At 45.2% G+C, this 13713-nt stretch overlaps 1 protein-coding gene across 8 annotated transcripts in view; it reads left to right on the plus strand.

The window, feature by feature from the left end:
- The window catches only part of grin1b (glutamate receptor, ionotropic, N-methyl D-aspartate 1b), a 70924-nt gene that overhangs the window by 20780 nt on the left and 36431 nt on the right, over positions 1–13713 (plus strand). For 6 of the 8 annotated variants that reach the window (XR_014280057.1, XR_014280058.1, XR_014280060.1 and 3 more), the window contains 4 exons: positions 3720–3782; positions 4657–4754; positions 6039–6160; positions 10845–11019. Coding sequence is in view for 4 of the 8 variants with exons in the window: in XM_082554195.1 (XP_082410321.1) it covers positions 3720–3782; positions 4657–4754; positions 6039–6160; positions 10845–11019 (458 nt within the window). In the remaining 4 variants the exon portion in view is untranslated. The remainder of the gene's footprint in view (positions 1–3719; positions 3783–4656; positions 4755–6038; positions 6161–10844; positions 11020–13713) is intronic. The other 2 variants (XR_014280059.1, XM_082554198.1) reach the window with 1 other exon arrangement.

A 13713-nucleotide genomic window follows, 5' to 3' on the forward strand; every position in this document is an offset into this window, starting at 1 on the left:
CACATTAAACCCAGCACTGCTGTCGGAGGGAAGAGACGATGGATCGTATTTGGTTCAGGACGTCAAGTTTTCTCTTCTTATCATTGTTGATGAAAGTAGGTGAACATGAAGAATCCAAGAAAAAACTGTTTAAACAGCCTGTTTGACCTGATTGGTTAATGACACGCAGGCTTTCAATGGAAACCAGGAAGAATCGCTTCCCTAACCTACAGATCCCGGACATGTGACCAAGAGGGAGTGACACACACACACTCGCACACACACACACACACTCGCGCACACACACGCGCACACACACACCATCCAACAAATCAGTGCGTTGTCATTGATCATGTTGTGTCTGATAGTGTTTGATGGTGAAGCCAGTGAACAGCAGTGATCTCCGACACGTCCTCGGTCAGAGGGAACTCGAACCGACAGGTGGACACCAGCTGTGGCTCACAGCACGCTGACAGCCCACACTCACTATCCTGTTGTTAAAAGTGATGACGTGTGAACAAACTACTCTGCGTTTATTAAGGCTGTTGTGTTTTTAACATATCTTGTTCTATTTAATCTCAACAAGCCCCTAAAAACAGTCAGTGATCACTGTGTCGCTAGCGATCACGTAGCACATCATTATATAGCAGCTAGCCCAACTTCATTAACTCTACAAACGTCACTGATGTTTAGTTTCCTGTCTTCATTTATGTTGAAGTGACAGCAGAGCTGTACGTTTGAATTCTCTGAAATCTCTCAGAACATGCTATATCATGTTTCGGTGGAAGCTAGCGAGCTAACTTCCTGCTAACTTCTAACTGAATTGAATAAATCCTGTTTTCATGGATGCCTGGATGTTAAACTTAATTGTTACACCTGGTAAAGCAGCAACGCTGATCGTTTTATTAAAGATGAAAGAATTTAGACAGTTTTTAACTCCGTGATGCTGCAGTGTTCGTTTGACTTTGGGACCTGAAGCAGAGTTTGGACCTGGAAACAGCTGATGGCATCAGACTAAAAGACCGGATAGGCTTAAAGTGAAAATGTGATTCACACATATCTGTTTATAGCTGAGTGCTGATATTATTCAAATATGTTAGTTTGTGCAGAAATATTTATTACATTTCATTTCTTTATTAATTTCACACATGGTTCAACAGTGTTTCGTTTCCTACATACAGAACCTCCTTCCCATTAATATGACACAGCACCCGTGGGTGAAAAGGAGCAGCAAGAAGAATAAACTCTTGTTAGCGCCTGCCCCCTATCTGCAATCCAATTATTCTTACAAGAAGGCGCCAACAACCCCTAAAAAACCCTCTAACATGTATTTTTATGTAACAATGCAAAACTAAACAACAAATCAGTATAATCACAATATGCAGCATTAAATGGCAATGAAATGTTTTCCTTCCACATTTAGCCCAAATTACTTTCATGTTCTTCATATTGATTTATCCTGTTAAGTATGTAACACTTTTAAAACGGTGCATCTTGAGATTATCTTCAAGAGATTCTTAGACCTTTAACTGTCGGACACATTTGCCTTTGTGTGGTTTTAGCAAACTGATGCTTAAAGTCAAACTTCCTTCTACTGTCCCCACTTCCTGAACACAATACAAACAAACTTTGTAACTTAAGAGGTAATGTGTTATTTCTTGCCTTGCACATGAATAATAATGTCTGTAATTTCACTAAGTCTTCAAATTTCAACAATTTCGATTTTATAAACAGATTATTTGTTTGTTCTCTATATTTAACATTATGAACCATTCGTACCACTTTCTTCTGTAACAAGTATAGAGCATTTATTTTAGTCGCATATGAATTCCCCCACACCTCAGCACAATAACTGAGATAGGGGGAAATTAGTGCGAAATATAAAATACGCATTGCCTTATCTAGTATATCTCTGACATTACCCAGAAATATTTTTAACCATCTTTTTTCTAACATGTTCAATATGAGATTTCCATTTTAATTTATCGTCCAATACTACCCCCAAAAACACAAACAGTAGCAGAAACACGCTGGCCGTTATGGGGAGGAGTCTAAATGTCGTGTTTCTGATATCTTTTGGCTGCCTACAACATGTTTGTCCCAGAGCAGCCACCGTAGCTAGGATTATGCACTGGATTAGAAGGATTAGAAACAGAACTCAGCTGACTGCTACTGACGTCTAGTGGTGAGGTTTTCCACACTGTACTTTTAATCTTGGAAAAGATTTTCCGTACGTGGGATCTGATCCTCTGTCTTATCTTTGGAGCGCCTTTACTCTGTGACATTGAAACTTTCGTTGCTTTGTATTTTGGAGGTTGGGTTGTATTTTGCAGTTGTGGGTCTGAAGCTGTGATTCTCCGTGCAGCGGACTGGGCTCAGGTGTAAAACAGTAACAAACCTGGACGTGTCATTAGGTGTGTGCAGGTCGGTTGAAGCGCTCTCAGAGCGAGGCCGTGCTGTTCGGGGACTTTGCGCACGGATGTAAATTTAATGAGATTAACATTTGGAGCGGATCGAGTCGAGGACTAATGGGACGCGCCGCCGCCACAGCGGATTAACATCACAGGAAGTTTGCAGAGAGGGAAGTCTGAGTGTGGATAAAATGAGACCGAGCTGGGTTTGTGGTGAGGTTCAGGCTTAGCTCTTCATCCTGAGGAGCCGAAGCGACGAGTGCTTGATCACGGCTGAGCTGTGAAGTTCGACAGGCTTCTGAGTCAAAGCGTCTCTTTGTTCTCTAAAAATAAAGCGTCTGCGTTCACGCCTGCAGGCAGGCTTCAGGAGCGATTTTACACGTCAGACTAAATATAGCGAGCCGGTCACGGCTCCGCAACAGCCGTTATAATTAGCACCTGTTCTTTAATCACAGCTCAAAATCACAGCCTTCATGCATGAGCCTCCGCTGTCTATGTTCTACTGAAAGCACTAACGATGATGTCATTACTGATATCAGGGAGGAAGCGTCTACGGGTCATTCTAGGACTGCAGGACAGTTTAACGTACAGGAACAGACGCTTTATTACATCCCGATCTTTGTTCAGAAAAAACAACATGAAACATGATGAAACGGAGAAAGTCATCGCTTAATTAAAAGTACACAGCAGCGGGGTTCAGGAAATGAGAATTGGACTCATTTTCAAACCTCTGTATGTCTGAAACCATGCAGTGCAGGCATTCTGCTCCTCAGCAGGCTTCCAGAAACTGGCCAATCAGGAACAAATGTGCTTTTTAGGAGCAGGGGGTTTGAAGAGGTTAAGGGGAAACAGCTGATTAATACGTGTTTATACCTTTAGATAAAACCAGAAGGTTATAGTTTATCTCAGGGTGACTGGTTTCCTCTTCATTCAGGGAGTTTTGGGCGATAATGGCCATCCTACGGTTGATATCCTGACATCACTGCTTAGAAAACAAATCACTCCATTTCATTTTGTTAAAACTTACACCTTCAGCACAGCAGTGCTTAGAAACCTCATCCAGATGTTACTGGTTAACACGTGCCGCTGTTGTCCACACACCAGGGGGCGCTGCACGCTGAGGTTATTATTAAAAAGAAGAAAAGTCCGAACTGGACGCAGGTCGACAGACCGCTGGGCAGACTGCGATGTGTTTGCGTCCGACTCCTGCAGAAGAAATCAATCATTTATTGGATGCTTTGCTACCCCCCCCCCCCCCCTCCCATTTTTCTGACTGTCTATAATCTTCTTCTGTGTCTGCATATTTTCTCTGTGCACATTACCCATCAGACTAAAAACAGGAACTATGAAAACCTCGACCAACAGAACTTTGACTTCAGGAGAACACCCAAGGTATAAACTTGCATGGTCAAATGATGCACGCCGCCCAACCAATCTCTGAGCTCGCCCAGTAGTAGCCAAACACCAGTCAGCCCCGCCCGCCCAGAATCCAACCCGGCTCCAGAGATAGACTCTTATCCTGGTGGCACGTCTTTTCTCCACCATCTCTTTTCTTTCTTTTGATTTTTCATGATTCCTGCACATCGGGAATGGGTTTACACTCGCAGGAGAGACGCCCTTCCTCTTCCTCCCCCCTCCTCATCCCCCTCCCCGAGTTTTTCCTTGTGAAGGGTTGCATGTGGCCAGGCTGACGCGTGGCTCTGTCTGCAGATTATCGAGGAACACCGCACACCAGGATCCTCTCACTCCTCTTTTCTTTTTCTTTTTGGAAATGAATCACTTCTCCTCCCTGCCTCCCCTCCTCTTCCTCCCCTCCTCCCCCCCCTCCACTTGAATCTTTTTTTTTTTTTTTTTTAGTTTGCAGTTGCATCAGTGCGCTCTAACATGCACGTTCCCGATTGGTTGGTTGGTTGGAGTCTTGAAAGCGCCTCAGCTTGCATGTGCCACCACACCACGCACAACTTTTTGCCCCTCCTTCTTTGTATTCCAGCTTCGACTTTGAGTTTTCTTTAGTTCAGCAGATCTTGAACACTTTTTGTCTCCATTTTTTGCTCCCGTCCCTCCTCCCCTCCTCCTCCTCCGGTGGTAGCGTGGGTGAGAGGAAGCATGGTCAAGGTTGGGGTTGTGGGTGGTTGGGGAGGGGTTGTGGATGTGGAGCTAACGATGGCTGTCCTGCGATGTGTTCTGTGGTGTTTTGTTCTGCCGTGTTTCTCACTGTCCCTCGGTGTTACCGTCCGTCCACTGTGTCCATCTGGTGGTCCTCCAGGCTGAGAAGGTGCTGCTGTTCAGCCAGGACACCAACATTACCGCCCTGCTGCTGGAGGCGAAAGACCTGGAGGCCCGAGTCATCATCCTCTCTGCCAGGTTTGTGTGGTTTCCATGATGGTTTCTGATTGGATGATGTTGTGGTTTCCACAGTTAGGCTGTATCAGGGTTAGGACACTGGTCACAGTTTAAGTTGTTCTTGCCATGACTTTGCAGGAACTTTGTGACTAAGCCATCAGCAAGTGTTGGACTGAATCTGTGTATCCCCAACAGGTAAAAGTAGCACCTGCAAATGTTGTGTAAAAAGATCCATGTAAACGCGAGTAGGACGTACAAGGTCTAAAGATTAGCCCTTAGTCTGATACAACGACAATCAGCCTCTATCGTCTGATGAAAGTCAGACTCTTCTGCACAAAACACCAGCAGCGATTCCAAAACTGAACAAGGCCAAAGTCTGAAGGCCACGGCCCGAGCTTCAGCTCATCGTGAGGTGCTAAGATAAGATAAGATTAGATAAGATAACTCTTTATTGTCATTGCACAGTCATACATAGTACAGTAGTACAATGAAATTGGAAAACTGTCCTACGTCGGCACTACATATAACACAACACGACACGATACGACACAACACAGTATATTAACTTAGTAATAAAAAAAGAAGAAGAAGTGTCAGGTCAGCTGTTAGCATTGATCAGGGCTGTTGTCCTGTTGTAAAAACTGTCCTTGAGTCTGGTTGTTTGGGACCTCAGCAGCCTGAACCTCCTGCCAGACGGCAGCAGCTTAAACACCCGGTGTCCTGGGTAGTTGTTGGTTATGGACCTGACGTTGGAGAGGAAAATACTCAGAGGCGGTAGCTTAAATGGCTGTTTCTTTAGCCGTGCTAGTGGGCCCGCCCTGCAGCCACGCTTTTGCCTCCTTTGTTTAATAATAATAATAATAATAATAATACATTTTATTTAAAAATAGCGCCTTTCAAAGCACCCAAGGACACTGTACAACAGATAAAAACACAAAAACTGGAAAACGTTTACGTTTCCTCTTTGTCTTGCCGCTGGGAAGAACCAACCACGGAGACCCTGGAGCTCTTATTATGTCCTCGGGAATGCTGTGAAAGTGGTGGTCAGTCGATGTACTGAGCTGCAGTGTTTCTGGTGCTGTGGTGCAGAAAAACTGACTGCACTGAGGTGAAATCAGCCAAACCTTCATCAGGTCTTTAAAGAGACGTTTGGAGCTCGAACAGAAGAAGTCAGACTGTGCGTCCACAGGCGTGTTTGATATGTTGCTTTCCAGAGTGTTGCCAGGTGATTGATGACTGGTTCTTTGGTCTGTTTGTGTCAGCCACAGGTGAGTGCTTACCTGCTGTGTGTTTGTGTGTTTGCAGTGAAGACGAAGCTGCGCTCGTGTACAAAGCCGCCCGGCAGCTCAACATGACCGGCTCCGGTTACGTCTGGCTGGTTGGAGAGCGGGAGATGACCGGCAAAGCTCTGAGTGAAGCTCCAGACGGTACGTCCGTCTCTCACCTGCTCTTCCTCCTTTCTTCCTCTCTGTCTGTCTGCAGCTCTTCTTCCATCCAACTGACAGCAAAGCTCGAACAGAAGGAAAATTCACAAGAAAGCAGTCACCTGTCACCTGCAGAGAGGAAATAGATCAAACTGCTCTTTCTTTGTTCCTGTCATCATCAGTCGGACATATTTAACCAAATACCAAATGCTGCTTCAGTTCACGAAAAATCAGACCTCTGACAGTTAAACACGGTCCAACTTCTCAATAAAAGTTCACTACACCCACTACACCATCATATAGGATCAGGATCAGATCACATCATCAGTTAACAACTAGATCCTTCCATCCATTTTCTTCTGCTTGTCTGGGATCACGGGGCAAGGTGTTCTTGGGCCAGCCCAGAGATGGAGTCTCTCCAGTGGGCCTCCTCCCCGTGGGTAATGCCCATGTGAACGGAGGCATCCTTGTTAGATACCCGAACCACCTCAGCTGCCTCCTTTCAATGTGGAGGAACATTGGCTCTACTCTGAGCCCCCCTCGAACGATGGCACTCCTCACCCTGTCTGTAAGGGGGAGGCCTGCCATTCGAGCTCATTCGACAATCGACAGTTTTGCTTTTACAGCCAACTCATGAACAAGACCCGAGGTGCTTGGGGCAGTAACTCGCCTCTCACTCCACCCTTTTCCAGCTGAGGACAATGGCCTCAGACTTGGAGGCAATGATTCTCATTCCCACAGTTTGACACTCGGCTGTGAATCCACCACCTGATGACCCAACAGAACCACATCATCTGTAAAAAGCAGAGACGAGATTCTGAGACCTCCAAAGTAAAATCTTTCAGCCACTTGGTTACGCAATTCAATTTTAAATTCAAGTAAATTTTATTCATACAGCGATAGACCCTACAATAATACATACCGAGAAACAACACCTCGAAATTCGAAAGACCTCTAAAAACCAAACACCCCATACTCCTGAAGCGCTGTTCCCACAGGACACTCTAAGGGACGTGTCCTTCTCCAGGTCCAAGTGTCTAATCGATTGACGCTTCCATAATCAACATATCATCATCAACATCAGCAGCATCCCGGTCCTCTTCATCGTCCATAAAGGCTGTCCCGAGGTCCTGCAGTGGGGACGCTCACATCGTCGACGGCTGCTCTGATGTTGGGCAGCGGTTGCGAGGGTGTTGGGCTGCTGAAAGATGAAACCAAACAGAGAGGTTCTACGTAGCTTTAAGAGCTCGGCCGGGTTTGAGTTCAGAGACAGGAAACATCTCCTCAGAAAGCAGCCAGAACGACAGGCACTGCCTGAGACTCGGTTGGAGATGTTCGGAGACAGAAGAGGCTCGGGGAACTTTGACAGCGTCCCGTTAGAGGAGCGTTAGAGCGCTTTGAGGCTTGTGTCCTCTAACGTCACGTCCTCTAGTGTAAAAGTGTCGGTCCACAGAGCGGTGCAGGCAGGTCGGGAGTCAGCGAGCTCTCAGCGTCATCATTCGATCCGATGTTAAAACGGTTGGATGGAAGCACAGCTCTCTCTCTCTGTGTCTGGCACTGTTTCTAGTAGGTCTCAGATGAAGGAAGCTACTCTTCATCAGTCTGTTAGCTTCTCAGTGTCCTGGTGTGTTTTCTCTCTCTCTGGTTTCTTCGGAGTGCCGGTTGAATGTTTAAACATGGTGAGCGTGGAGGCGTGTTTAAAGGTTCTTAACCGCTCCCTCCTCTCCGGGCTCATTGTAACTGTGTGGCTTTAAATGTGTCTAACATCTTTTTGTTTGTTTCATTTCTATAGTGTGTGTCGTCCGCCCGCCCGCCCGTCTGCCCATTCTCACAGTAACAATAACATGCTGCTAAACAGGGGTGGGAGGGGCGGGCTTAATGATTCAGGTGTGTGGGGGGGGGGGGGGTAATAAATTGCTAATGTTGCTGCGGTAACCGTGACGTGTGTCCAATCAAACACTGGTAAGATGCCGCCCTTGCTTCCTGTTACCTGCTTGATGCTTTGCCCTTTGCAAGTGGCCAATAGAGGCCACGCCCATGGCAACGTGGAGCCAGGGGCGGGGTTTATTCAGCTAATTACTCAGTCAGCCAGTTCACACGTTTATCTTCGTACTTCAAAAGTATGCGGACGCCCTTTTAACGCACAGAATGGATGTAAAAGAGCAGGAACTCATCGGGAAGAGGTCAGGCGATTGCAGGTTTTATTGCACACAATAGAAAAGATGAAGCTATTCACTGTCATAGCACAGAGGTCAACAGGTCAACTTGACATGAATTTAACATTTCAATGATTATATTAATGAAAATCTGATAAATGAATAAATCAGAGTTGCTGAATGTTGGAAAGAAAAAGCCGAGGATACGTTCTCCTGTCTCTGCTGCTCGTTTCGTTCATTTATTTGAATTAGCATTTGTCATTATTAGTCGGCTAAGTTAAAGTAAATAAAATGAAGCTGTTAGATCCATTGTGTGGTATTATCAGTATAATCAGGGAATAAAAATCTGACAGCTCGAACTAGACGATGAAGTGAAAGGAACAAGCAGATGAAGGCCAGCAGACAGGTGCTCGTGTTCTAATATTGCTCTGAGTTCACCTAATGAACATTAAATAAGTGCACATGTTGGAGTTTTGTCCCTGACATGATGCTGTAGTTAACGTGGCGTCCTGGTCCTGGTCGTGGCGTTCCCCTCTGGCTGCTGGGTAATCGGCTCCCCGCTCTGTTGCCATGGCTTTTTGTTTCTACAGACATCCTCACCGGCCGGCCCCTGCACTCTTAAGAGACGATGCGTGGCTTTTCTGGACATCGCGTCCTCCGAGTCGCTGATGTGTCAGAAAAACGATCCATCCTTGCCTTGAAAGTGCAGCGAAACCGCACTCTGAAACGATCCACAGTGGGTTTGTCTCTGCTGCACGAGGGTGGGGGTTTCTTTTCTGGGTGGACCGTTTCAGCTCAGCAGAGATGCTAGATCGTTTCTGCTTTCCACCAGAAACAGTCAGAGGTCATATCTCTGAAACAAACAGCTTGAAGCTTTTTAGCCTTAATGAGAAAACTAAATGTTGCAGCAGCCTGACTTCCTCTTAGTAGAAAATCTCAGATCTGCAATATTTTCCTTTCACGTTATTACTTGAGGAGGAGATTTTCCTGAAACAATATCGTATAATTTGTGTGACAGAAGCATGAGTGGAAATGCTCGAGCTGTAAAACAGTGTTAGTGGTTTTAGCCCCAAACAGCAGCCGTGTCCATGTTAGCGTACAGGCTCAGTCACGGATCAAACTTGGCCGCTGCAGCGAGCCTGGGCTAGATAAAACACAAATCAGCTGCATGTAACAGCGAGGTAGATTATAACCTTCATCCTAAACTCTTCTGTGGGTGGGGCCTACACAGGATTGGGCAGAATAATGTGATCAGCTGTAACTCAAATCTCAGCGCACCCGTAATACCAGCGAGAGCATCTGCAGGCCTGCTTTATATCAGATGGTACAGGTGTTTGCATTATTGTGTCCACCCTCCTGAAACGATCCCCTGAAAAGAAACGTGTGGAGCAGCACTGCGACGTTCTGGATTTTGTTGGTGTTTTTCTTCACGGGCTCCTGTTGCACTATGAGGGAAATGTTTGTGCAGCTGCATCGGTCTGCAGGCAGCGGCGGCACAGGCACGCTTCCCCTTTAGCTTTGTTTATGGAAGAGAGGCGGACGTGTCGGGCTTCCTAATTGTGTTGCTGCCGTCAGTGCTCGTTATCATTAGAAACAGCTTCATCGGCTCAGCTCCAGCTCTGCTTTTATGTTGCACTAGAGCAGCCGCTGGCCCTCAGGTCATCATCTATCTGCAATAAGTTGTCTGTTTAAGGCTCGTGTGCTAAAAAACGTTCTCTTTTTTTGATTGGCCAGCTTCAGGAAGTCTACCAAGGTCCCTCAAGTATGCATCGTACTTAGAGGACGTGTTTATAATAAGTGAGAATATATACAGACCTGAAGCAGAGTAGTCTCAGGAATAACACAGATTATGTTCTCACACATTTGGCTCATTATTTGAAACTTGTTTCACATGAAAAGTTGAAATTATGATGTATTAGCTTTCCTGCCAAATGTTTTGAAATTTCAGCTAATTGTTAGCATAGCATTTCAAAAAAATAACAGTTTGTTAATGTTAGCGTAATGTAAGTTCCCAACAATATTAGTTAGCAATTCCATTTTAGCCAAAGGTTTTTAGTAAGGCATTTATAAAAAAAGTTTAGTAACTAACTTGATGGTTAGCTATAGTTCATTTGCGAGATGCTAACACTGTCCGTTAGCTATTACCAGTAGATTTTGGGGGATGCTAGCACTGTTAGCCACCCGTTTTGGCCCAGCTTGGAGACAGATGCAGACACTTTACGCAGCATGATGAGTTTGCGCTGAAGGAAAACACCACACACTCTTCATGACGTCTCAGTGAGGCTTTTCTGCTGAGACAAACGCTGTGATTGTCAGAGTGAACTCCCAGCATGCAGTTTGGTCGTGATGAACACTGACCTGACGCCTGAAGCCCCGAGTGTGTGTTTGAATTACACTGATGCACTGTGTAATTACATCAGCTGAATGAAAGTGTGTGCGAGTGTTTAATTAACATGTGTGTGTGAATGAGGGCAGCTTTGAGTCTGCAGCCTGTTTAACTTCCTGCTGTGTGTGCGTGTGTGTGGGCACAGGCCTGCTGGGCCTCCAGCTGATTAACGGTAAGAACGAGTCGGCGCACATCGCGGACGCCGTGGCCGTGGTGGCGCAGTCTCTGCAGGAGCTGTTTGAGAAGGAGAACATCACTGAACCTCCACGGGGCTGCGTGGGAAACACCAACATCTGGAGGACCGGGCCACTCTTTAAACGGTTAGTACCACCCACGGCTGCAGGTCAAAGATTCTGTGGTTGGTCATTAGGAGGCATGGTGCACTACACTTAGGAGATGTGCTTGTTTTTCTCGTGGGTCTCTCGCTGCCGTTCCTCCACCTTGTTTGATGCAAATGCTACGTGACGCTATGCGTGTCCCACTTTAGCCCGTTTAGGTTGGATTATCTCAGAGCGGACTGCTGAACACAAAAGTGAGAATAAGAGGGAGGCGCTGATCTGATCTGGATTCATCTTCAAGTCTGACATAACTGGGATAATAAGTGTCTCCTCCTCTCTGTGTGACCCAATCAGTCGCTCTGAATCAGGATTGTTTATGTTGCAGCTGATGTGACCTGGTGTCGCCTCAACTTAACATACAGAGGTGGGTCGAGTATCCAAAAATTGTACTCAAGTAAGAGTAGCATTACTTTAAAATATTATTACTCAAGTAAAAGTGAAAAGTAGTCGTCAAAAAAGTTACTCGAGTAAGAGTAAAAAAGTACTTGGTGAAAAGACTACTCAAGTAGCGAGTAACTGTTTGAAATGTCAGATTTATTTTATAAATAAATGCTATCAGACAAACAAAAATAAATAAATATACAAATCTTAGTATTTTCAACAGGAATATATGTAAAAACATCAAAATAAGGCGCAATGATTCTAATTTCCAGGTTTCAGTTTTTCCACAACATAAAGCTTTTTTCACCAATACCTGCAGTAAATAATATAAACATATAAACAGTGCAAACAATTTCCACTGACTAGATATGCTGTGAACTTTATATTCATTGTTGCTCTAAATGGCACAGCAGCCTCAGAGACAACAGAACGAGGCAGCTTCAACATATGTTCATACAAGGCAGCTCAGTTTACCATAAGTTGTATGGGTGTGCATCTGTTTCTGCATATTCAGCAAAAATGTGCCCTTTCTTCACTCAGTGAGGTGATGGTTCAGCTTCAGCAGCAGTTTGCTCTCAAGGTTCTTTCTGTGAAGCTGTGACTGTTCAGCAGTGAACAGGAGTCCTGCGTGACTGAGACGTCCTTCACAAGCTCCAGATGCAGGAAGAGCTGTATTGACTTTGATCGACAGCTTCTTGATGTGAGGAACGCCATGCAACAGATCCACACCTCTGATCTCTGGTCATTATAGTGCTGTATACACTGCCAAGCTGCAGATGTTTGGCAAGAAGATTCAATCACACTGGAGATGTTTTTACTAACTCTAGTAGAAAAACAAAATCCTGTCATTCATGTCCCGCACAAACAGTTTGCAATGAATTCCAGATTAAGTTTAAAATAAGAATGCGTGTAAGGCTGAGCAGTGCTCGCCAACAGATCCTCCTGTTTGGCTGTTACTCTGGGGAAAGACGAGAAAGACTGTGATGGAAGCGTGACTGGAGCTGCGATGTAGCCTCTATAATATTTATAATGTACGAACGTGATAATTCTGTATATTGTAATAACGTGATAGTATATTATTAGAACAATATACTTTTCTATTTTTCTTTTGCCTGGGTGGCAGCTTTTCAATGTGACCTCACAAAATTATCCCGACTACAACAACCATGAAAAGAGTTGGATGGACTTTGCTGCTCAATCACAGCTGTCTGGTCAATGTTTTTCATTAGTAATTTAGCAAAGTTGATGGTGTGTGTGTGTGTGTGTGTGTGTAAGACAGAGAGGGAGAGCGAGGGACAGATTTTGTATGATAAGCTTCATGTTATGGACGCACAGTTTGATCACTCAGGTCGCATCAGAGCATCAGGCCGTATAGTGTGAGACCTGCATCGTGACCTATGAACTTCTAACCTCTGCGATTTAATTGTACAGTTTGAGCAGGAGCTGAATAACGTGACTGAAAAAAATCGCAGTGTCTGCCCAGCTTAATGCAGACTGTTTAAATTAAACAAGCTGCTGTTTCACATAATAAACCCTGTCAGCCGCAGTGTTGCTTCTGTTTTAACAGTTAAAGCAGTAGAGACGAGCTGTTTACATGTGCGTGAAACTCTAGCGCCAGGCTAGCTGTTAGCTTATAGCTCGCGCTAGCTAACCAGCGAGCAGTTAACAGGACAGCTGAAGCTGCACAAAACACACAAACTTGTCTCTCTACAATGTAGCGCCGAAAACATGACTCGCAGCTCGAGCTCGACACATAAGACTGACATCCAGCTAACCACAGCTAAAAGATATTTAGAGAAAACTTACCGTTTCCTCAGGTTACACAGCTGAGTTGTTTCACGCTGAAAAGTTGTTGTTTTGGCTCTCACTGAAGACACTGAAGACAGAGCTGTTCATTTGTGCTGCTTTTAAGCGAAACATTCTTTGTATGTGAGGAAAATGCTGTTTATCCTCTTCAGCTCTAGCGTAGACTCTGCCATGTTTTCATGTTTCTTCTTTCCGTGTGTCCGCTACGTTGAAACGCTTGGGCCGCTCTGCCCGCCACGGTTTCAAACTGGTCATGTGACTGCATGGCCACATCTGATTGGTAAAACAGTTACCGGAAACTCCACTGGCGGCATGTTATCTAATGTGTTAAACCAGCGGTCCCAAATCCCCGGGCCTCGGATCGGTACCGGTCCGTGAGTCGTTTGGTACCGGGCCGTGAGAGTTGAGGCTCAGGTGTGAAATGTATAGTTTTCAAAGTTTTTATTGGTTTTCAGCGTTAGTTAGTTAACGATAAAAACGATAACACGG

The sequence above is a fragment of the Aulonocara stuartgranti genome (genome assembly GCF_965226115.1).
Source record: "Aulonocara stuartgranti genome assembly, chromosome: 12".
NCBI classification, from domain to species: Eukaryota; Metazoa; Chordata; class Actinopteri; order Cichliformes; family Cichlidae; genus Aulonocara; species Aulonocara stuartgranti.